General features: G+C 42.7%; 1 protein-coding gene across 5 annotated transcripts in view; it reads left to right on the top strand.

Annotated features, from left to right (window-relative positions):
* SLC6A6 (solute carrier family 6 member 6) overlaps window positions 1-23613 on the top strand; it is a 57915-nt gene that overhangs the window by 5994 nt on the left and 28308 nt on the right. For 2 of the 5 annotated variants that reach the window (XM_042016534.1, XM_042016515.1), the window contains exons 3-7: window positions 1166-1231; window positions 5563-5619; window positions 17986-18225; window positions 18823-18957; window positions 20828-21062. In XM_042016534.1, coding sequence (XP_041872468.1) covers window positions 1177-1231; window positions 5563-5619; window positions 17986-18225; window positions 18823-18957; window positions 20828-21062 — 722 coding nt within the window. In that variant the 5' untranslated portion in view covers window positions 1166-1176. The remainder of the gene's footprint in view (window positions 1-1165; window positions 1232-5562; window positions 5620-17985; window positions 18226-18822; window positions 18958-20827; window positions 21063-23613) is intronic. The other 3 variants (XM_042016544.1, XM_042016556.1, XM_042016525.1) reach the window with 2 other exon arrangements.

Here is a 23613-nt window from a genome sequence, read left to right as displayed (position 1 = left end):
GGGTTTATATTATGCCCATTGCTAGTCAAGCATCTGTTGAAAACACTCTTTATTCTGGTTGTGTTCCTAGCAGAAACATTGTTAGATGCTTTATTTAATAGCTTTAAACCACAAGTGTTCTTTGGCTGGTTTTATGGATAAGACAATCTTTCAAAAAAAAATCCAAAACCAAAAAAATCCAGTAATAAGTGAAGGATACCCCACAAAGGATTAAAGAATCCTCCTTCCCTGCTGCTGGGAATCCTAGGTGAGACTAGATGAAGTGTTTGTATCTTTGAGAAGGTACATCATCATTTTTAAAAGGTAACAGAGAAGGAAAAAATCCAGAAGGATTTTGAGTATGAACATTTTCAACATTTGTAGCTCATTATTTTTTCATTCTAGAGTAGGAAATTCAGATCTCTTGAAAATCCTGTGAAGCATGTGCTTCACAGAGATTATAAGTGGGAAATGGTGCAGCAAAAACACCTTTAATGGAAGAAGCTCCCAAATAGAGGAGAACCCAAACAGACGAACCCTACAGCAGTGATGGTACGGTGTCTGGAAGCTGCAGAATAACCACGCAGTGTAGATTTGGAGCGTTTTGCTTGGAGATTGCAGTATCCCAAAGAAGAATCCCTAAGTCCAATACATGCACTCTAAAATGAGTAATGAAAAGTCAGTGGTCCAGAAGCCATTTGCAGTGCAGCCTTCCATCACCTGCTGTGGCTTTTCAACAGCTAACGGCAAGCTTTGAGCACCAGAGCCTCTCTCCTCTGGTTCTGTGCATGAAATATTATGACTTTGACTCAATAACTCTATTTGTGCCTGTCTGTGCATTGGCTTCCCTTGGCTTCTACAATGATGTGAGTTTCCAAAAGCAAGTTAAACTCCAGGGATGGGAGTAGTGAGGTTATAGTGAATGGCAGGATGGTGAAGCATCCAGGACAGTGATCTCTCCCAGGCCCGGTTCCAAGGGGGTTGACTCCTGTGGCAGTGAATGCTCAGTGGGGATTAACCCCTCAGGCCATGACTTGGGCCAGTCTCTGTGACAGGAGGTGACCACTTTGAGAAAGGGCTCTTTGTGATAGTAACCAGCCATATGTAGTTGTAATGATAAGAAAGGGACCATCTTATTTTAGTCACTTTGCGACAAATACTACCACAATTCATTACTTTCCATCAGTGCCTCATCCTATGGAGGAATCACCACTGCCCATCTACATTGAGGAGGGGACAGAAGTCCCGATTGGTGAGTGCAGTTGGGATGGGATTTGTTTAAGGGAGGGTATTAAGGGTACTTGGGTTTTATATTCCTCACATTTGTGTGTACCCGTTTGTCACTGAAAATTGTAAGGTCTGTTGCAAATGTTTTGGGGATTTTATTTTATTTTATTCTTTATTTTATATTTAGAGCTCCTGAGAGTTGTTAAATACTGCTAGCATTGGTTTTCAGCTAATCATAAATCAAAGTACATAATTTATGCAGTGACATTGAAAGCTTCCATGCAGGATGTCTTAATGCAAGGCTGGGGAAGACCATGAGTATCACAAGAGGTAGTTCCCACTTTGGCCTTTGACCTCAGTGTTGAGATACTCAGAATAATCTGAGGTCTGGGTCAGTGTTTTTGTTCTTGCTGACACTCTTAGGCCCAGCACCCAACAGAGTTGCATTGCCCATACCACTGCATAGCCAGAAGAGAGGCAGAGAGGTTTGCCATTCCCTGTCGTGCACACTGAGGTGCTGCACACCCTCAGCTCTGAGCTCTAGTGTACATGTATTCTCACTTCCTGGATATATAGGTTGGCTGTTGTTTTGGGTTTTTTTAAAATAGAGAAGCAGTCTTGAAGATAACCCATAAAAGAATGCAACGAAAAGATCAGTAAGTTGGACTGTGGTGATCTTTTTGGACAGTAGAAAGTTGTGATGGCAAAACTTCCCAAAGCCCCATCCTTACTCAATCTGTTCTGGACTGCATACAGTAAGTGTGCCTTATCTCTCACCTTGGGAATCTGCCTTGTTGAGCAGATGTGTCTCTTCAAACAAATTTTTCTTATTATATATCCTGAATTTTTCCATTCCTAAATTCAAGCAATTGCTTCTTGCCCTACTATCTTTTGAGCTAGATTAATTACCTTCCCTCTACACACAGTACCTGGAAGGTATTTATAGCTGGATCTCAGCCCAGGAGTCTTCTCATTTATAGAACATATTAATTTTAGCTTACTCTCTCCTTAGATCACTTTTATTGTCCTTTTTTGTATTTCCCTTAATTTCTCTATCTCCTTTCTAATATGTGGAGACTTGAACAACTCATAATTTGTTCACTGTGGCTGTTTTGACACAGCATTATGCTTTAGATTTCCATATCATCCCTTCCCATGCCCACATCCAGAAGTAGCTTAGCTTTTGACCCTTCTGCATCACTCAGTAGGATCACACAGAGAAACTCTATTACTTGGCTAATCTTACCTGGAATCACCTTTAGGTCCTTCTTGGATTCATGGCTTTGCTAGCTGCTCCTCAGGCAATGTCACTGCTCTCCTGGGATGTTGGGCTTTATACTTCCAAACACTAAATCCCCATCCCATTGCATGCCACTTATTTTATCCAGGAATATTTTGAAACAGTGTGCCATTATTTATTTTAATGCCCTGGGATTTTATCATTTACATAGAAGTTGTTACTGTTTTACTCTATATAGAAAAAAATACTTAAATTTTTAGTATTTTGATACCTATTACAGCTTTTGCATGTTAGTCCAGACTCCTTTCCCAGCTTCATGATTCTTATTTGTATACCTTCCCTAATTATCTATCCTCTAGTTCAAAAAGTTCATAAGAACTGACAGGTTTAGCCTTCTCCTTGTCTTAATTTTTTACCTTTCCTCATTATACAATGAGTGTATTGTTTCTGTGCCTCTTCTATGCATGGCATGATGTGGTCTTTCCCACGGCAGATCATCTTTTCCTCACCTCTCCTGGGGTTGTAGTCAGCTGAAGGTCTGCTGGACTTTAGTCCTCCCTTGTAGAGCTGTTAAGGCTGAGTTCTGTCCTGGTCCCTGGAATTTCATCTTGTCTTTCCCACTGCACTGAGGAAACCTGAACTGCTGAGGTGGTGGCACCTGCACCAAAAAAAATACTGTAAGGCTGATGAGTCACAGAACTGACCAACCAACCAACCGAAAAAACCCCAAGTATGAGTGGAAAGCTTTTTAGAGGATGTTTGTTCGATGCTGTCATGAAGCAGGTTTGTTGGATCAGGCTCTGAAGTGCAGCACCAGCTGTGAAATGGCCAAATTGGGTTGGAGAGGGCACCGTGTTTACTTATTCCAAATAAGTGTCTGGACTGTCAATACAGCAAGCTGTGGTTGAGGGGCAATGAGTGGAAAAAGTAAATGATGCAGAGATGAGGGCAAACCACAAGCTCTGAGTTTAGTATCTGAATGTCTGGCATGGGTCAGGGCTTTTAGATGCAGCATAAATCAAGGTAGGAAGCAGCTGAAAAATTCTGCTCTGGATCTGGGTCTCGGTATTGATCCTGCTTTCAGCTGAGCTCACCAGTGTGATCCACATCCTGAGGGCCCATTTGCACCTGTACAGACCAGAACAGGAATAAAACAAAGTCCTGTCTGCGTTTAGGCTGGAGAAAAATAGCACACAGTGCAGTTGTTAAAACATTTCATTCAGCACAACCATCATTTACTTTTAAAAGGTTGTTTGGAGAACTTAGATTATTTCCTCATGTGAAACACATTTTGGCTGCTATATGGCATGCATATTATTCTGACCCAGGCCTGACTGGTGGTGCTAGATTGCTTTGTAGCTTCTGTAACTATTAAAAAATAGAAAAATCAGTACATTTTTTTCAGAGTCTAAATTTAACAGAGCTAATTATTTCAAGCATTTAAAAAGGAACATAAATCCCACTTGTTTATTACAGCTGCTTCATGAAAACAGCAGCTACAAATAATACTCTATAATAAAAATCTAGCTAACACTGTCATGAATTAGCCAACAAGAGAATGAACGTTTGAGATCTGGACAAGGGCAGCCTTTCTTCTCTGGTAGAAGGTCTTTGCATTGAGGAGAAGGTGGTTATTACCTAAATGCTGGTTTATCTCCTTGGGTGAAATGAACACTTTGACATTTCTGCATAGATTAATATGACTTTGGTTGGAAAAAGGCCTGAGCTCTACTTAATTTTTATGTACTTTTGCCGTTTTTCAAATACATTCCTAGAGGAAGGTAGCTGAGTGAGATGCAACAAATATTTTAATAAATCAAAGATATTAATGAGGAGATGGGGAATATATTGTGACCACTAGCAAAGAACCTACGGAGTAGCAATAAAAGGGTGCAGGTCAAATGCTGGGAGTCTTGGTTCAGGCATGATTTCAATTATCTCCCATCTAACTAAACAGTTCAGGAGATTCAAGGGGAGGAAATAGGCAGAGCAGGTCCTTATTCCCCATGGCCATTCATGGTAAGGTCATGGACATACTCTTCCATCACTGTTGTGTTAAATACTGAAGAAAACAGCTGAGACCACACAGTCTAAATTTACATTTTGTAAACCAAAAACATAGGAAAAATTATTTGTATTGGTAATCATTGCATTTGGGCTATACAGGAGACCACCAAGGGAATAACTGAGTCCTTGGGGATCAGGAGCAGTAGAGCTGTAGGCTGAAGTGGTTTTTTTTTTCCTTCCAAGTCACATTTGAGATGTTAGTGTTGTTTGATACCTGTGAAATTAGCTCAAAGACATAAAAATGCAGGACATAATTCTCAACTGATTTATTCCAGCATAGTTTTGTTGATTACAGTAGCATTACTATTGCTTTATCGTGTAAATTATGACAGAAGTCAGACCCCCTTTTTCAGGAATCACCCCTGCTGACCTTCAACCCCATTGCACTTCTGCTGTAGCTCTGAGTCCCTACGTGGACAAAATCCCAATTATCCCCTTCCATCTTTCTGATCCACTTTTGCTAATGAATAGCACTGGCTTCGGTGTACTTTTGTCAAATGCCTGCAAGTGTTAAATAGACCTTACCTCTACAGGATTCTTACCCCAATGAAATCATGTGGGTGTGGTGGAAGGCTCCACCTGAATCCATGTTCTCTTGATTGTACTCACAAGTCAGGGTGCAGCCTGGGCTCATTTACAGCATCTTGATTACAGGAGAAGAATTTTCTTGTAATCACACAGTTTGTTCTGCCGCTACTCAGTCCCTGCTTTTAAGCATCTCTGATGTTTTCTTCATGATAAAAGCTGGATTTCTAGTCTACTGCTCTTGGGCAGACTTACTGAAAGAGAAATGCTTTGTTACTTTTTGTGTCTCCTTTGATAAGAGAAAGTGCCCCTTTTCCAGCCCAGAAGAGTATTTGACACCCTACAGAGAGCTGGCTCTGTGTCTCTCTAGGAGGTTGCCTTCCCTTGCAAGAGAGGAGAACCTTTTCTGTTGCACATGCTTCAAGGTTTGCTCTTTCATGGGGAGCTGGCACACCGAAAGCTTGATTTTTGCCAGGTACTGAGTGCCTTCTGCAAGTTATTGAGTGCCCTCCTATCCTTTGCAGCCAAAAAGGAGTTGATTGCTCTTGGCATCAGTCAAATCTGGACCCAGAAGACCACAGGTAGTATTTAACAATTATTTATATGCTTTCGCATGCCAGAGTTTGTCTGAATTAATTTTCCTTGCATATGAGAGATTTGAGGCATTAATGACACTTGCCTGCCACTAAAAACAGATTTTTTTAAAAATAATAATAATAATACAATAATAAGCATGACATTTATTGCATTGCCATGGGGAAATTAAAAACCCCCAACATTAACTAGAGTCCAAGTGACTATTAGCTCTTCAGAGCTAATGTGTGAGTTATATACCCTGAATGAGCACCATATGCCAGTTCATTGTGGCACAGTGAGTCACAGGACACATTGTGGAAAGCAATAATTGCTTGGCATGCACTGAAGAACTCAGTAGGGCTTTTTGTTTGGTTTTCTTAAAGGAATATGTTTTACTCTGACAATAAAATGGGTATTGTCTGATATGCTGCCACCAGGGACTATTGCTTATTTTGTACTTAACCTGGAGTTTACCCATTTGTCACTCACAGCACACCTCCTCAGTATCTTTTGCTTTCCAACTGCTTGTATTGTATGTGTGCAGTACCAGGAGAGTGAAGAGTGAGCCTTCCATTTGGTATCATCTTGTCATTTTGTATCAATCCCCTTTCCCTTTCTTCCTCCTCTTCCTTCTTTGTCCAATAGAGACATTCAGATTGTTTATATGGAATAAATGTTCATCCTGAGCACAGTCAAGCAGTGGGACGAATTGCACAGGGATTGTACCGTCTCCACTCTTGGTCAGAGCTTAACCAGATAAGGCCATCAGCAAGCCAGTCTAATTTTGATATTGGCCTTTCTTTGAGCAGGAGGCTGGGCTATATGATCTCCAGAAATCCCTTTTAACCCGAATTACTTTATGGTTCTGTTTAATACCCAGTTCCTGTACTGATTCAGCCACAGTACTGTGCATGTCATTAACTCCTCACTCCCTGTCACTGTCACTCTCATTCCTACCTGCATAGACCAGGAGAGACCTCATGAGGGGACAGTGGGTTTATTCACGTGGGAACAATATCAAGATGTAAATGGTGACCTCAAGTGAGATCAGTAGGTGAAATTTGGGTATCTCTGGAATTATTTGGAATTTGTAACAGGATTTCACTTGAGTTCTCTTCAAATCTTCAGTAAGTTCCAATGAGTTATCAATTGAAGAGTTTGATGAATAATTATATCAGGATGATAAGTCTTTAAAAAGTAAATACCACCTTATTTTTTTTTCCTTTTCAGTGACAAATCTCATTCTCTAGCAGCCTTGAAGAGAGCTTTGGGGAATTTAGGATTTAGTGAGTCACCAACTGCCCTCACTGGGCCGTTACGTGCTGGTTTCCTCATGCAGCCGTAACCACGTGAGGGAGTTAATGCTGCACAGAGCATCTGCTCCTCAGCTCAAGGCCCTCCCAGCCCTGCAGCTGTCTGCCAGAGAGCTGGGACATGCACAGGGGCATCTGCAAGCTCCATCGGATAGCAAATTTTCATGGTAGGCCCATATGTTAGCCAAAAAAATGCCCTTCATCAGAACAATGTTATTTTAATTGTGCTGAGAGGAAGCAAGATCACATTCAGATTGACCATACCAGCCTAGGGGATTTTCAACAATGATGTAGCTATTCTAGGGGGAAAAAACCCTCAAAAACTCCCTTGCTGGGAAAAAAAAAAACAGGAACATTTCATAGGGTTTCATAGGGTTGCTCTTTCAAATCTGACAAGTTAAAAGTGCTTTTTCTCCTTCTCTCTACTTTATCAACAAGAAGTATATTACTTATCCAAACACCTGATTTCCCATCAGGCTCTATCAAAAGTAAAGTTTACAAATGGGGCTGCCATAGTGGATTGAGGAAAGACTAAATATGGGCAACCAAAAGCTTTTGATGTCCCCTTTTATACAAGGCAGGATTCTAAAATCAAGTTTTGACAGGACAGACGAGCTTTCATTGCTGCCCTCCCTTTTCTGTAACCGCACAGATACTCTCACCTCGTAACTCATCCTCCTCAAAAGATGCAGAGTACTGCTCTTTCAAGTGCAAAAAGGGTGTTGTGCCATGTAGAGGGAATATAGTAATGGAAAATACTGGTGCTCAGTAGGGTTGAAGTTCCTTTCTCCTCCGCCCGTTGTGCAGTACACAAGCAATACGTTACAAGTCAAATTTCATGGGCAGGTGGTATCCAAATGTGGCATTTCAAGCAGTACATCTGACTTCGAATCACCTAGGTTTCTCCTTTCTCCTAGATTTCTGTAAAGCTATCACAAGTTCATGTCGCTCTTGTACAAGTCACCTACAAAAATTCGGACAATTCAACCAAGGAACTCTCTCACTTTCTACCATTAATTTGTATGTGAAGTGTTTTTGTTGCTATCTCAGCTGTTTGTCAGGTGCCTATTGTTTATAGTGGAACTGCAAACAATTTCCCACCTGTCTATTATTAGCTTTTGCATAAGAAAATCAAATGGTGAAAAACAATTGTAGTCATGATGAAGACAGCTGTAGATACTAAAGGTTAATGTGCCGTGTTGGTATCTTATGTAAGTGTGTTCGCTGAGATGAAATTGCACCGAGAAAAATCCTCAGCTGGTAACAGGAGTAAGTTCAGTTTACAGTAGTCAGGCTAGGACTATAAAAGCAACCTGCAATGAAACCATCAACTGGCATTTGTTTGAAAAGATAAGAAGAGATGGAGAAAAATACTCAGGCTGTTCACATATTGTTGTGCTGTATTTGGGGAAGCTTACCTGCAAAAGCCAGCAGAAAAACAAGTAAACAAGTACCTGTGGCATGTGGGATTGACCCTGGTATAAAGGTGGGACTGCATATACTTGTTTCTTGTGTTGGAGTCTGCCTTTGCTGTAATAAAATTCCCTTTGGAGTCAGCAATTCCAGGGTGAATTCTGTGGGGCTTTTGTCCAGGTAGTGTGTGAGCTCAGGGTTTTGTTGCTGCTTGGTGTGTGCTTTGCACTTTGCAGACCGTGGTATGCAGAAGTGGTTTATGTGTTGGTTTCCTTGGAAAAATGAAGTATTTGTTCTGGTGCTGTTTGGTTTTCATATCTCTTGACATAAAAACGAGCACAGCTCCCGCTCTGTGAAAGCTGATGTCAGAGACCCATGGCAAAACTGAACTGAAAATACACCTCTGGTTGGGAATCACTCTGAATCACACAGTGTTTAAAAGCACGGTGGTTTAGTGGTCAATACCAAAGGTTCTGCTCGCAACTCAGAACTTCAAAGCAGATGGCCAAGTGATCAAATTAGTGATTTTTTTGATCAAATCATGCCCATTACAAGGCCTGTAGGACATAGTGGTATTCCTTCTCAATTGCCCTCCAGGAGCACAATGAGTGGCTCTGGGCAGCCAGGGAAGTTGAGAGGACAGGGCTGCAGCTGGAGACAGAGCCAAGGCTGTTCTGGGATTAAACAAAACATGCCATTGTCCGGCCGTGCAAGCCAGCACCTGGCGCCAGCTGCAGGAGAGCAAATAAATTTCATAGTGTCTACAGAGCTTCACTTTTTTGTGTGTGTGAAAGTCTATGTTTCACCAACCTGTTTTGCAAAGTTGTGCTCTCCCTGAGTTTGTTCACCAGCTTTGCCACTTCTCCTTTTTGCACATCCCCTGCAGACCCCCCCCGTGCTGCTGCACTGCCATGTCAGTGGTTTCAATTTCATTTCCTGTGTGAAACTTCGTACGCCTAAGGTTTTTGTTCCTTTTTTTTTTTTTTTTCTTGAAGGAAAGAAAACAACAGTAAAGTAAACCTCAGGGTGCTTAGGAAATTTCTGTTGCTGAAGGCCTGTGAGCAGAGGTGCTCTGGCCAAGCACCCCAGTCACCCTGGTTCATCAGCAAAGGGTTGTTGCTGCACTTCTTAAAAGATTACAGCTCATTTCTGTCACTGAGTCATATTTTTGCTGATATTTACTGCCAGCATGGAGGAGAAGTCAAGGCTAAAATCAAAAGTACCTCACTCTCACCATTAAGTTTTAGTACTCATGGCCCAGCCCTCAGGGCTTTGTAACCTGCTCAGTTTTATAGCCCTGTAATGGGACTAACACTGCGGATCGCGTGCGTGTAATAGCTGTTTTCCTGGTACAGGTTGGCTGGCTGCTTTCCACCCACGGTGCCGTGTTGCACAACTCCTCCTTCCATATATGTATTCTAGAAAAAAACAAAAAAAATCAGGTGTTAGGCAGATGGGGCACAGGAACAAAGAAGAAAAGATTATTCCTTTCCACTGATAGTGTGAGGATCTGGATTTCTGGGAGTAAGGTACTGTATGACATGTTTAAACAGCTGCCACAGGTGGGATAGAAATCTGTCCTCAGTTATTGTTTAAGATGAACGGATAGAGGCAGTAAAAACACAACTCTGGCTTTGTGTGGAGGTGGCCTAGGCAGGTATGGCAACAGCTGATCAAAGCCATGGCTGGGTATAGAAAACTCTACTTGTTTTTCCAAAAACGTGTAATCTTACACATCCATCTTTTTTTTACTTAGTTAGAAAACATAATGAAAAAGTATTGTAATCCTCAATTGGGAGAAAGCCCTGAACATTAGCATTGGTAAACTCAGTTAATTTAAGGCTAAATTTAGAACTAGAGTGAAAGAAAAAACAGGCGAGGGTGAAATTATTTATCCCCAAGAAAAGATTTCTTTGAAATAAGGAATTCATATGTTTTATTGCACATTTGCCTCACTAAATGGCTGCTTTATTGTTTCTCTTCCCTCTGCCGGGGCAGTGCTCCATTATCGTAGCATGGAAATTGCTGTCTGACATTATCATGTGTTGTAAGTGCCTTGCCGAAGTGTCACATAGGATCAATACACTATTAATCACATGCAAAAAATTCAATAGGCACAGGGCACACCACTGACCATTTGAGTTCATAAGCTTTGAGAGCTTTACGGAGTTTGCCTTTTTTAATAGCAGGATGAAGGACATCCTTTAATTGATTTTGGTGTGGTTTATTTGTGGCAATAAAACTAATTTAATTGACACCAGAACTTGATAGAGAATTGCAATCCATTCAACGGCAGACCCTCAGAATTTAAAGCAAAATACAACAATGCTTGTTCATTTGGTCGAAAAGTGTATAACTGCAGGGTACAAGGAGGTTGAAGAGTTGAGGATGCACACAGCTTGTTGAATCTCCTTCAGCAATGCCCATCTTGCTTGGAATGTCATCAGCTTGCTACACCACGTGGATAGAATGCATTTTGTTAAGGGCCCTCCCTTAAGAACAAAGGCCACAAGAGGTGGTGTCACCCAGTAAAGTAATGGTTTTCCACTTCCACGTCGGGAGAGCTGATAGAGCAGAGGGAGCAGGCAGGGATGGCAGTGGGAAGCTGGTGCTTCTTTCCAGCCTGTTGACAGTCAGGAGGCTGTGAGCTGGCACACCCAGAGGCATTAATTTGGGTCAGCAGTTGGCTTCATGTGAACAAACCCAAGTTTTAACTGGTTGTTGTCCTGCGCGTAATTACCAGTACAATACGCAAAGCACATCGAGCAGTTTCCACTCAGTCTCTCTGCCACTGCCAATCCCCCCTCCTTCCCCTTGGTTGTCTTTGCAAGAGCAGCCCCTGGTTTGCCTCTCTGAGGAGGACAGAACAGGAGGACCATGGCTCTCCAGGCAGGACACTTGGTTTCTCACTGGGATACAGGAGACCCTGTGCCCACAGGGGATTTCCCTAGGACAGAGTCATAATCAGTGTGACTCAGTGCCAGTCCTCTGCTTCACTGCATCCCATGCTCTTCCTTACTGACTACCATGACTTGCCTGTGCCATCTCCCTGAGGAATCAGGCTCCATCCCTGAGGCTGGGAAGCATCATCTTTGCTTCAGCCCCTGTTTAGGGTCAAGGTCATGTTCCCTCTGAAATCCATTGGAATTTGTGGGTATCCATTTTCCTCCTTTCCACCCCACAAAATGGAAAAGGAGTTTTTCATTTCCTCCTGTTCTGGGTTTAGTTGTAACTGCTTTGTTCTTTGACATTAATAAGTAGAACAAAATGAGCATCCAGAGTATTATGTGACTGCAGATTTTCTGCTGCTGAAACCTGAGCAAAGATGCAGGATTTTATAACAGCTCAGTTGTGTGACATGGTGCCTATTTGAAGCATTTGAAGAGCATGAATGAAAACACCAGCAAGAAAAAAAACCATGTAAGGAAAAAAGATACCTTTTGTCCAGACCAAAACTGATGAAAAAGAAATTGCATTAAGCCCTGGACTTTTCTTTCAGAGTAGGCTTCAGCTTTATAAAGAAGTTCATTTTGCTCCTAGAAAATTTTCAGTAGCAAATTTTCCAGTCAATCTTAGAAGACTAAAAAAAGCATCACAGTGAAAGAAAAGGAAATGATGAAGAAGCAAGAAGGGAGATGGAGAAAGTTGGAGTGAAAACCGAGAAAGAAGAAAGGACAAATGGGTTTTAGGGTTTAAATAGCAACCCAAACCAGGGAAAAGTATTCAGAAAAAGAGGAGTCCATTAAAGATAAAAGTGAGCTGCAGTTCAGGGAATTTTTAGAGGCACTTTTTAAGAGGAAGAGAGGCAGTGTGTGCAGTAAAGGGAGTGGTACTATTTTTCAGAAAATGTAGGTATCTTGTTCAGTGAAGCAGAACGAACTTGGATATGAACTGGGGACAGTAAGTGAAGTCAGGTGCTCTTTGGATACTGACAGGGCCTTGAGGGCTGCCAGGCATAAAGGCTTTTTCTCCTCCAGATCTGAAAGACTTGCACTTAAGCCATAAGTTTGATCAAGGGGCTGTTTATTTTAATCATGTATCGATTGTTTTAACCACACTGCCCTGGGAGGGAAGGAGAACTGTCAAAATTAAGAATTACAGCTTTCAAAGTACCAAGTAATCCTAGGAAATGAGCCAAACATAATAAATGCAGTTTTATTTGGGACCTGATCCTACTACTGTTGGAATCAATAGCAGCTTTTCCACTGCTCTCAATGAAAGTGGAAGCTGCTTATTTGAAGACCAGCTCTGATCCAGCAATCAGGGCATCTAATTTTGAAATATTCATGAATGTGAATGTAAAATAATAATTTTTCAAAAGAGCCAATCCACAAATAGATTGGCAGTTCTAGGAAAGTTCAGTCTTTAAAGGAATGTTGACTTCAATTTGCAGGATACAAAATAAAAAATGACAGAAAAATAAGAGAGATAGCAATGTCCAAAGAGGAAGGGAGCTTAAACAGGGTTAGAAAAATTAATTATGTGGTAAACTGATGACTTTCAAAAATCATTGAGGCAGAAAAGGATGAGAGAGCACTGAGAAGCTCAAGATATACAGTCTGCACAAGCTGAACTTAGTAGAGAAAGGTCCTTGAAAGCAGAAGTAGTGATGGTACACATCATACTGCAAAAATAGTCCATAAAATCAGCAGTACAGCCATACAGTCATTGCTCAAGCAGCATTCCCATCAAGGTCAGAGACACTCTGAATGTGTACTTTGCTTTTAGTTTCCCAAAAGAAGAAGAAGCTAGAAAAAAACACCTTCAGTTCCCATTCTAGTCAACAATTCAGTATGTTGAATCTTTAATCATATGCATTGGCTAAAAAAGAAGTATCTGCTTTGCTGTGGTTTCTGATGTTCACATGCAAGACAAGGCGTGCATTTTAGCATGTGTAAATATTTACAAACACATATCTGTGTGTACAGGCAGACTTTGATTTTCCCATTTCCATCAGCATTTGGAAAAACACTGTTTGAAAGATTTGATTTTTAGTGACTGTTAAATGAGGTGGCATCCACAATGGATTTGTCCTCAGGGCTCCTCCTGGAAGGTGTTGCTGTGCATTGGTCACTTGTCTCCAGCTATATGAAGCTTGGAGCGGATCATTACTGTAATCCCAAAGCAAAAACTGAACACAGTGTATTTTCAGATGTGTAATCCATGGGTTGTCTGTCAAAAAAAGTCAGTGGTTCAGCAGTACTGGACTTGTGTCTGTTCTGACAACCTGCAGGTCCTGGCTGTGCTGGTGGCCTTCCCTCATCTGCCCCGCTCACTGTCTGCCCCCTCTGTGCAGTGCCTCCCCCTTCCCCTACCCCCCATTTTTTTGTGTGTTATGAGGGATTATATTTCAATGCCAGTATTTTTTTTAAAGGGTATGGGTTATCTGAGGTGCAGGCTCTACATGTGAAGATCCAATAGCTGTAGCCCAGGAGATGGCCCAAGCCAAGCTGGCTGTGAAAGCGCTCCTCTTATGGCTGGTCTTGTGGTATTTTCACCTGTGCACCAACAACTGATCAGTTATGGGGGCCAGCAAGAGAGCCTGGGTTATTGCAGGATATTTCACCCAAGGAAATTTGTGCAAGGGACAGAAATGTGACTCTCCAGTGGAAGGGCCTCCTGGCCGCACCAGCAGCCAGATGCTTGAGAAGTGCAAAGCGCCTGTGCTTGATCCCTTGTTCTATTTTTCCATATTTTACCAGCATCGATTTGACAATTGATTACTCCATCCTCAGTTATTGAGGGGTTGTACCAGTGTATGTGAGAGCAGTTTCTGGGCCTGGCCCTGTCTGGATTTCTTTTCTCCTTGCTTTTGGATCATCTCCTTGCAGTGTGGCTGGGCTCAGCCTAGGGGCACACCATAAATAGCAGGCTTGACTGCTGCTTTTTATTTATCCATATTAAGTTCATCAGATGAAACCAAAGCTTCCTGGGGCCATCTGAAGCTTCCTGGAGGGGGTACTCTCACAGTCAGATGTGGCTCCTGGAAGGCAGACGTGTGTCTCCGGGAGGCAGACATACGCCTCAGACTTGGATCGGTCCTTTTGGACTATGTGGTTGTAAGAGCATTTTTTCACAATATATTTCCTTGGGGGAATCTGATGGACTTAGATCTCGGATACCATCCCCACTAAGTGATACAGTAAAAATAACCTATTATTCTCTGCTTCTGACCTGGGCGGTGACAACATATTGTTTCAGCATCTCTGTCAGACTATTTCCCTTAAGAGCCATTTTAACCTCACCCAGTGGGACATAGCTAAAGGAAATGAAACTCCAACCCCATTAAGGAAAAAGACAATGCCTTTCACTAAACAAACTTACTTTTCTTGGCTTTTCTTCGCCAGGGAGAATCGCCCGTACCCCCCACCCTTGCAGCCTTTGTAGACAGTTCCTGTAATTGGGAATGGCTGGGTGGACACCAATGGTTGGCAGCAAAGGGGGATAAATCCGACATCCCTTGAACGTGACATGGGCTGGGACCACAGTCCCAGGTGGCCTCTTAGCGACAATTCCTGTGGTACTGGTGGACCGTACGTGCCTGCCAGCCACAGCTGCTGGCCCTCCAGACACAATTGGGATTTTAGCTAGTCTATACACAGTAAAGCTGGGCTGTTACTAATTTTGTGCAAGCCTTGGATAGGTAGTGTTGAGAGCTGGTGACTTGCACTGACGTCGTGGTGGTTCATCTCCTGCCACCCGTACAGTGAAACAACCCCAAAAGCAAGCATGACCTTGAGGGTTCATGGACTAAGGGAGAGCTCGTGATCTGTCATCACACTCCAGCTAAGGCTGAAGCAAATTTATGCTCACTAATAAGGTTTTCAAGCACGGCCATTAATTTGGGATATCTTGAGACAAATTAGAAGTCCCATTTTATAATGCAGTTCCACTCAGTTACAAAGAAGTCTGGAAAGGCACCATTTCACATTTTGTGTGCAGGTAATTGGGACAAACCACAGGGTGATCACCTTGTCCCAGGGAGAGTCAGGGTTTACAGAACGCAATCAACTGGTCAGCCTTGCACAACTCTGGGTAGAGCTGACTAACACCTGGGTCAAAGTAAATCTGCAGGCAAGAGGATTAGAGCTGGCAGAAAAATAAAGAACTCTGTGTCACGAGATAAAAGTAGACTGCAAAAAATTGCAATCCTGAAGAGTTTTTAATCTTAGAGGTGGCTAATGCTTCAAGTCCCCTTGGGGGTTTTTTTGCATAAGGGGAGCCTGTGTTCCCAGTGTTCTGTTTCAGGGTATTTCCAGTATCAATCTCCATGGGGAGCAGTTAAGCTCCTATTTCAAACCTAATCCTTCAGGGATCTATAAATCTATATATTTCTGTTCCCTCTTAAGCAGGTTTATGGCTCTCCCACCAGTTCACCCAAAAATTGTGTGAAAAATAAGAGCATACCCTAAACACTAGTTGTGAGATTCTCTTTGCACACTTTCTCCCTCTGTTGATGAGTGTTTCAATAACCCCTGTGAAGAGCAGCTTCCATGAGATGATGTGAATGCCCTCCATTCCTAGGCCCAGAATAGCCTGTTGCCTGATGGTTATGACATCCTTCTGCAAGATGAAAGATAGGGATTCAAGCAGCACAAATAACAAAAGAAAGCAAAAGTGAGCTTTCTCCATGCCTGGTAGCTGTTGCAGTGAGAGCAGGACATCAACCAGCTTGTAGGTATCTCTTTGAAGAAAAGCAGTTGCATCCACTTATTTTATTTTTTTGTCCCTCGAGAGATGACTCCAGGGGTTTATGCAGGATGGTCCCGGGTTGGGGCTTGGAGTGAGGTGCAGATATCTCAGGGAGGTTAAGGCTGCTGTGAATCCCTTTGAGAGGCACCTCCATTAATCTCCATTTGTGATACTCAACTCAAGTTAGCTATTGTGAATTAAGCCCCAAAAGCAGCTAAGTGCCTAAAGGCTGTTACAGAGGTGGCCCTGCCATTTTTATTCTGTTACTGCAGTGCTTTATCTCATACCATGTCTCTAACAGTGACCAACAGGAGATATTTTAGTGGAATATGTCCTGCCTTCATTCCCCTGCAGTGGTGATGGTCGATCACCCTGCAATTCACTTTCTCCTTCTGTGAGCTCTCTCTGCTGTTGACCACGAGGTATTGCAGTGCTCATGTCACCCAGTGCACTCACCAGTGGCCTTGTTTAAAAACCAGTAGAAAGTCATAATGATTAACACTATGGAGATTAAAGTCCCTCTTTAGATCACAGCCTGATAGGCAGCTGCTGTTGCAGTGCCTGCTTTGCAAAGGCCACCAGTGTGCCAGCAGGGCTGCTGTGGTTTGTGGCAGTGTTAGCCCTCTGAAACTTTCCGTGGTGGATGGAAAGATTTACAGGTACAGTGATGCATATCTATCTGAAAATCATGTTCTGATTAAAAACTTCCTGCAGAGCTAATGTCGGCTCAATCTTCGGGTCACTGCCACAAGCTCAATCAGGTTAGAGATCAGAACCAGCACACAGGTACGGGGAAGGTTGGCAGCTATCAAACAGGATAATCTGCAGCATGATTTTTTTATGACTGTGCACTCATAATGACATGTGCAAGCAGTGAATGGATGTGGTCTGGAACAAACTTGCTGGTTTGTCTTGTTCTGGTGAAAATTTCAGTATCAAAACAGTATGCAAAAATAACTGGTCAGATCCAGCTGAAGTCACTTGAGTTATGTGGGGAATGAACTGGCCACATATGCCTGAGATCTCAGTTAACATAAAAGCTATGGGTTACTCCTAAATTGTTTTTATTAGAAACTCTTGGTTAAAAAGGCACTTGTTAGAATAATTCTTTCTGTTATTATTTTTGTATGCCTATGATTTTGATAACAAATTATATATATGAATTATTAAACCAGCTATGATTTAATATGTATCATGCCACTGACTTTTTAATTAACTAAGGAGCCATCATTCTCAGCAAACTGTTCCATTGCATAGGTGTGCATTTCACAATAATTGAATATAAAGACTTATTTTTGTCCCTTTATTGATGTCAAGGAAAACAGTGCAGTTATGAAAATGGAATAAACTGAAAAGATTCCTTCAGTTCCTGCAGGTTGATTAGAACAAATGACTTTCCATTCCAGGTTTTATGAATGTAGAGTTTTCTGAAAGCTTTATAGTACTTCAGGGAATGGAAATTGCAGGCAATAAATAATGTAGGCTTGCTCAGGTATTGGGAAGTAGAGGAATGGGTTTTATCTGGAAAGGTGAGATTTACTTTTCTGTATTTCACATAAATGTTTTAGAAGGAACCAGATGTAGTGATTTGTACTTTATTTTGGGTGTGGAAGCAGCATGAGACACTTGCCCAGGAGCACCACATGCTGGAGCCAGCACAGGAAGCACTCCTGGGGCACCCCTTCCCTGCGGGCAGCAGGTCAGCAGTGAGCAGTGACAGAGCTTCGCAGTGCCCTGCACTGCTCTGGCTGCAGAGAGGCAACCACACGGGCAGGGGGGCTTTGTCTCTCCTGGTCAGCGAAGCCATCAGATCTATTTTCCTACCTCAGCTTGATAAACAGCACTGTTTTATACGGAACGAGTTTGCCTAAACAGTTCTCGCAGTGTTAAGAGAGCTCTGCTGGAAAAGACTGTTTAATAAACCCCTCTTTCTTTCTTTCTTTTTCCGTGTAGAAAGCAGAAATATGGCAACAAAGGAAAAGCTTCAGTGCTTGAAAGATTTCCACAAGGACATCCTCAAACCTTCCCCCGGCAAGAGCCCGGGGACGCGGCCTGAGGATGAGGCCGAGGGAAAGCCGCCCCAGCGGGAGAAGTGGGCGAGCAAGATCGACTTCCTGCTGTCCGTGGCGGGTGGATTCATTGGTTTAGGCAACGTCTGGCGGTTCCCGTATCTCTGCTACAAAAATGGCGGAGGTGAGCTCTTATTCCATGCTCAGGAATCAGTCTGTCTGCCCTGTGCTCACTATTTTTCACTGCCTTCATCCAGTTTTTAAGAAGAATGTTCGTACATCTGTTTTCTACCTTCCTCACCAGTCTTCAGGAGAGATTGTTTCATCATTGAGTAGTTTTAATTAAAACTTTATTAGGGAAGAAACACAGCAATTTCAAATGTTATGCTATTGAACCTGTCCTGCTTTTTTTATTTCTGCTGCAACTGAGTCTGACTTTTAACCAGAAGATACACTATTAATATAGACCAGTAGGATTTCAGACCAGGGGACTTCAGAATAAGAGCAGTCTGAGACATGTGAAACTGTTGTGTGCCTAACAATCTGCCATTGTTATTGCAGATATTCACTTTAAAGAGGTAAGAAAATGCCCTTTCCAGCCTATACCCATCCTTTTTGCAGAGAAAATGAGCAAAAATACCCCCAAATAAGATTATTTCATGCTGGTGTTAAATAATCAAATATGTTTATTTGTTTATATGTGCCTGTTGCCACTTTTTAGATGCTCTTGTGTAAATTCATTCATTTCATCTCATTACGTACTGCTGTATTTTCTCAACAGGTGCATTTCTTATACCTTATTTCATTTTCCTGTTTGGGGGAGGTCTTCCCGTGTTTTTCCTGGAGGTGGTGCTAGGACAGTATACCTCCGAAGGTGGAATTACATGCTGGGAAAAGATCTGCCCTATTTTCACTGGTAAGTACATCTTGTTGTGCCTTACTGCTTAAAGACACCTCTGTAAACCATACGTAGCAGCACCATTCCCCTCATGTCCATTAATTCAGCTATTTGCTCTAGTAATTAAGGGTATGATATTGGTTCCTGGAAAGGTAGAAGTCAGAGAGTCTGAAGGACAAAGTGAGGTATTGATTTTGATGCTATCAGCTTGTTAACTGGCAAAACTGCCGATAACCAAGAAAGAAATTGCATATTATGCCTTTTAAGGCAATTGCACATTTTGTTTACAGGTATCAGAGAAAGTGTTGTCTTGGAAGGCTAGATGGCATTAATGAAACCATCTTTGAAATGTTATTTTGGTCTGGAAATCAAAATCCCTCTTCCATGTGAAAGCTTACCATTGGCATCATCCCCCTGCTACTGATACAGTCAAAACATGGACAGCACTTTTTGGTTGAATTCAGGAACAGGGCTTTGGTCATAACTGAGTAGGTCCTGGCAAATGTTGGTCTGATATTATCGAAGGGCCTTTGCCTGCTCATTTCTCACAGGGACAGTATGAAGGCTGCTCTGGATGTTAACTAAAAGGAAAAATGAAAGACAGGTTAGAAACATGATGGAGGATGCCTGTCTTGTGTGTAGATTGCCCTTTACAGCTGGACAGCACAGGCAGACTCACTTGGAATAACTACACTAAACATGTGGCTCTGTTCAAATCCCATTTGGAAAGAGTGGGCACTTCGCACTGGCATGTCTCTAGCTCTGCCACTGTTGCTGTTCCAGGCATCTCTCTTCCCTTATGTCACCCCAAGCTGAAGTGGGGGTTTTCTCTGAGGCTCACACTCCCACCTAGTGCTCACAATGCTGCTGAAGCTGATGTAATTGTGCTGCTTTAGCTTAATTTTCTTCCTCCTCCTCCCACTTTTGTGAAAACTTTTTTTTTTTTTTTGAGGAGGAGGAAGAAGGAATGTTCCTTGTTTAAATAGCAATCTCCCAGGCATCCATAAAGAGAAAGTGTAGCTAATGTGACTAGCGTATATGCTGAAAGAAATGCAGATGTACAGAAAAAATAGCACTTGCTCTGCTTGTTTCCATCTGACATAAAATTAATCTCTGGTGATAAAGACTCCTGCTGCAACAAGGTTTTAAACTGTAAAATATGAGGCAGGTACCCCAAGTGCTGGAATATCCATCAGAGTGATGTTAAAGGGAGCCTCGTAGGTTCTTGTAAGAGACAGCTCTAAATTTTTGAAGGAAGTATTTTTATTTTGCCTGTGGTTCATAACTGGCAAACTGTGTAAGCAGAGATTTATCCAGTTAACCATAAGAGCCACAAATACCGTACTTCCTTTGCACAAGTGAAATTGAGGCAGAAACAACTGCTTTCACATTGATTCCTTTTTAACTCATTCAAGAAATGTCTTTTTTTTTCCCCCACATAGACTTAGCCCATCCAGTTGATCACTGAGTCGTGCAGGGGCTGTCCAGCTGAGCTGCTGCTAGGAAAGTTGGCTTGGAGGACAGTGTGGCAAGAATGAGGTTGCCCACATAGGTACCTAAGAAGTGAGATGGTGTAGCAAACAAACAAAGCCTGATGCCTTGAATTCCCTCTACTAAAACTTGAAATAGCTGGGTTAGTGTTAAATTGAGTAGATATCCTGCAATCCTCCCCTCAGTGTCAGCAAACCATAGCCAGAAACTCAGCCCTGAGTGCCAGAGATGCTGGCAGGTCTGTGCTTATGTGTGGTTGAGCTGAGTTTCCATCAGCAGTAGGATAGGGCAGGATACAACCCCATGATGCAGTGGCAATGGCACCAGCCCCAGGACATCACAAGGTGCAGCATCTGTCACATCTGCCCATTTTTCTTTTCTCTCCCCTTCTTGCCAGGAATTGGTTATGCTTCCATAGTGATTGTGTCCCTTCTGAATGTGTACTACATCGTGATCCTGGCCTGGGGACTCTACTACCTGTTCCAGTCGTTCCAGAGCGTCCTGCCATGGGCACACTGCCACCAGAAGTGGAACACGCCGACCTGCGTGGAAGACACTCTCAGGAAGAACAAAACGCTTTGGATATCGCTGAATGCCACTAACTTCACCTCTCCTGTCACAGAGTTTTGGGAGTAAGTACCCCCTCTTCATGGTGTCTTCAGAGAGCTTTTGGTTGCATGCCAGAGGTCAGTACTGAGATTTTATGGAAACCCAGTGGGAAGTGTTAGATAGGAAAAGAAAATTGCTCTGGGTGTCAGTTGTTTGACCAGTGTTTGCTACTCGTTCTCACCTACCTTGAGACAGACTGGTAAGTCTGGGAGTGGTGGAGGAAGGTGTTAGATGTGTAAGTGTATTTATCCTAGACCATACAGGGAGCTCTAAAAGCCCAGTACAGCTTCTTCTTTGGAAGAAAACTTGTTTCCTTCTTGGCTGGATCTCTGAGTGCAGCAGGAGAACACAAACAGGTCGCTGCAGATGCCCTGATAGCAGGGATTTACAGTGGAAGCAGTGAGAAATCATCACCTTTGTGGTTGCCTCTTCCCCAGCTGTTAGCATTTGCACTACACTTTGTTAAGCTGTAACACATCTCTTTTCAACAATGTAAGGCTTTGACCTCAGTAATAAATCTGACAGAGGTGGTGAACATTGTCCTGTACTCTAGGTTTCTCAGGTCATCTCTGTTACAACATTTTTCTCTGCAGTCTCTGAGGAGACTGTTTTGCCAGATGCCTGAATTTCATCAGTCATAAGCTTCTTACTCTCATTTCGCTCTTATTTTTCAAGTTCTAAATCATATTGCATAACATGATCTCTGAACAGGCATGACCCCAAAACTCTGTGTGTTTATTTAAGTGTCAAAACATAGTAGCAGAGGAAGACACCTGTAGGGAAACTTAAATCCAAAGTGTCTACAAATAGTTTATTAATAATATTTTTTTTGCTTGTTTGCTTGCTCAGATAGTCACTTAAGGGTAAGAATCAGTTTCTGGCCCAGCCTGGCTTTTTCAGCATGTTTAAAGTGCAGTTTCATCTCTGATCAACTTGTACCTACTTCTCTGTTTTTAAAAATAAGCATCAGCCAAAGCCCCAGCAGGAATCGTGTTCGTGCTGAAGATGTTTGGCATGCATTAGGTTTAGAAAAAAATAGTCTTAGGAACTGTGCTAAAATTTGTAACACGAGAGCCAAACTACAAAGGGGCAGTTTGAATCTTGGATTGGTAGTTTGTCAGGAGGCTCTGGTGGCTGGTGTGAGGGGCAGGGTGCAGGCTGTGAGAGCAGAGTTTTCACCACAAGCTCTGTGTTTCTGTGCTGAGGGGCAGCTGCTTTTTACTTCGTCCCTTGTAAATATGGAGGAAGTTGGAGAACAATTGTTAAATGGTACCTTTGGATGTTTTGGGGGAACTGAGAAGCAAGTTGCAGTAGAAGAGGAAGGATCTCCCACAATGACTTGGGACTGAAGGCCTTGAATCCAAATGAGTGGCTGGTTTGGTCGTGTGTTCAAACGTCTTCTCACGGCCTCCCAAGGAAGCAGAGGTCCACAGTGCTGTCCCAAAATAGTTGCTCCCCCAGACTCCCAAAGCACTGTGTTCATCACCGCTTTTGTTGAGCAATTTTGCTGACAGTCCTCTTGTACCTGGGGGCAGCCATGAGCTTGGTGGCTCCTGATGTGGCCATGGGATTGTCCTGCTGCTCTGGAAGCTCCTACTCCTGCACTGTACAGGTTTGTGGGCCGAGTTGTCTCCCTTGGCCCCAGGCAGCATGTCCACTTCAGGAGACTGAAGATACCGTAGCAGAAAGGAAAAGGGCCAGGGACTGGGAAAGGGACTGTACAAGAGTGAGGGCTCCAGTGCACTGGGGAACAGCAGAGCTCTCTGTGGGTAACACAGCAGTATGTGATAAAGGGTATTATGGCAGGGCAGCCATGGGCTGGGGGAACGATGTCCCTCTGGGATCATGTTGGTGATGGACCTTTTAGTTAACTTCCCTCTAAGAGAAACCAAGTCAGAAAACTCCCCTGCCAGCTGAGCCAAATCCTCCTGTAGATGTACTCAAGCTGGAGGTGCCTGAGGCTGGACAACAAATCTTTGATCCTCACACACTTTCCTGTCCTCAGCTGTGCCCTCACTGTGTCTGTAGCAGAGTCAGAGCAAAGGTTGCTCAGGGATTAGTGCTCCTGGAGTAGCTCTCCCTGCACTTTGCAGCCACTTTAACTTGTGTCCTCAACAGTTTTAGACACTGTAAGCTGAACTTTTCCCTGGAGTCTTGCTAGGGAGGAGCTTGGCTCTGTAATCCTACTAGGACAGACATACTGCCCATAACTCACTGTTTCATCATGGGCAAAACTGTCCTTGACAGAGCAAGCTGCCTTCAGGAGTCATGACACTTAGAAGAGTATTAAAAATAGCTGTTCTCTCTGCATAAATAACTATTGATGTCTTCAAATAAGAGCAGAGATCACGCAGCACTGTTGTAATTAAAGTAGCATAGCTCTTACATGGTGCAAGCACTGAATATCCCCTTTTTTTTTTCCCCAGCCATGCTACTATTCTTTACAATTCTGAAATTAAAAATAGTTTTAAGAACTTTCAGGTACCTTGCCACCATAAACAATGCTGGCTGCCAGCCAGCCAGCCAGCTACCAACATTGAAAGGACAGGTAAATAATTAGTCTTTAACTGAAGA

This window comes from Corvus kubaryi, unplaced genomic scaffold (assembly GCF_017639235.1).
Source record: "Corvus kubaryi isolate FWS band 111438036 unplaced genomic scaffold, C.kubaryi_AGA036_p1.0 136, whole genome shotgun sequence".
Classification (NCBI taxonomy): domain Eukaryota; kingdom Metazoa; phylum Chordata; class Aves; order Passeriformes; family Corvidae; genus Corvus; species Corvus kubaryi.
Note: the sequence above shows the minus strand (reverse complement) of the source record. Positions and strands in the feature narration are given on the sequence as shown.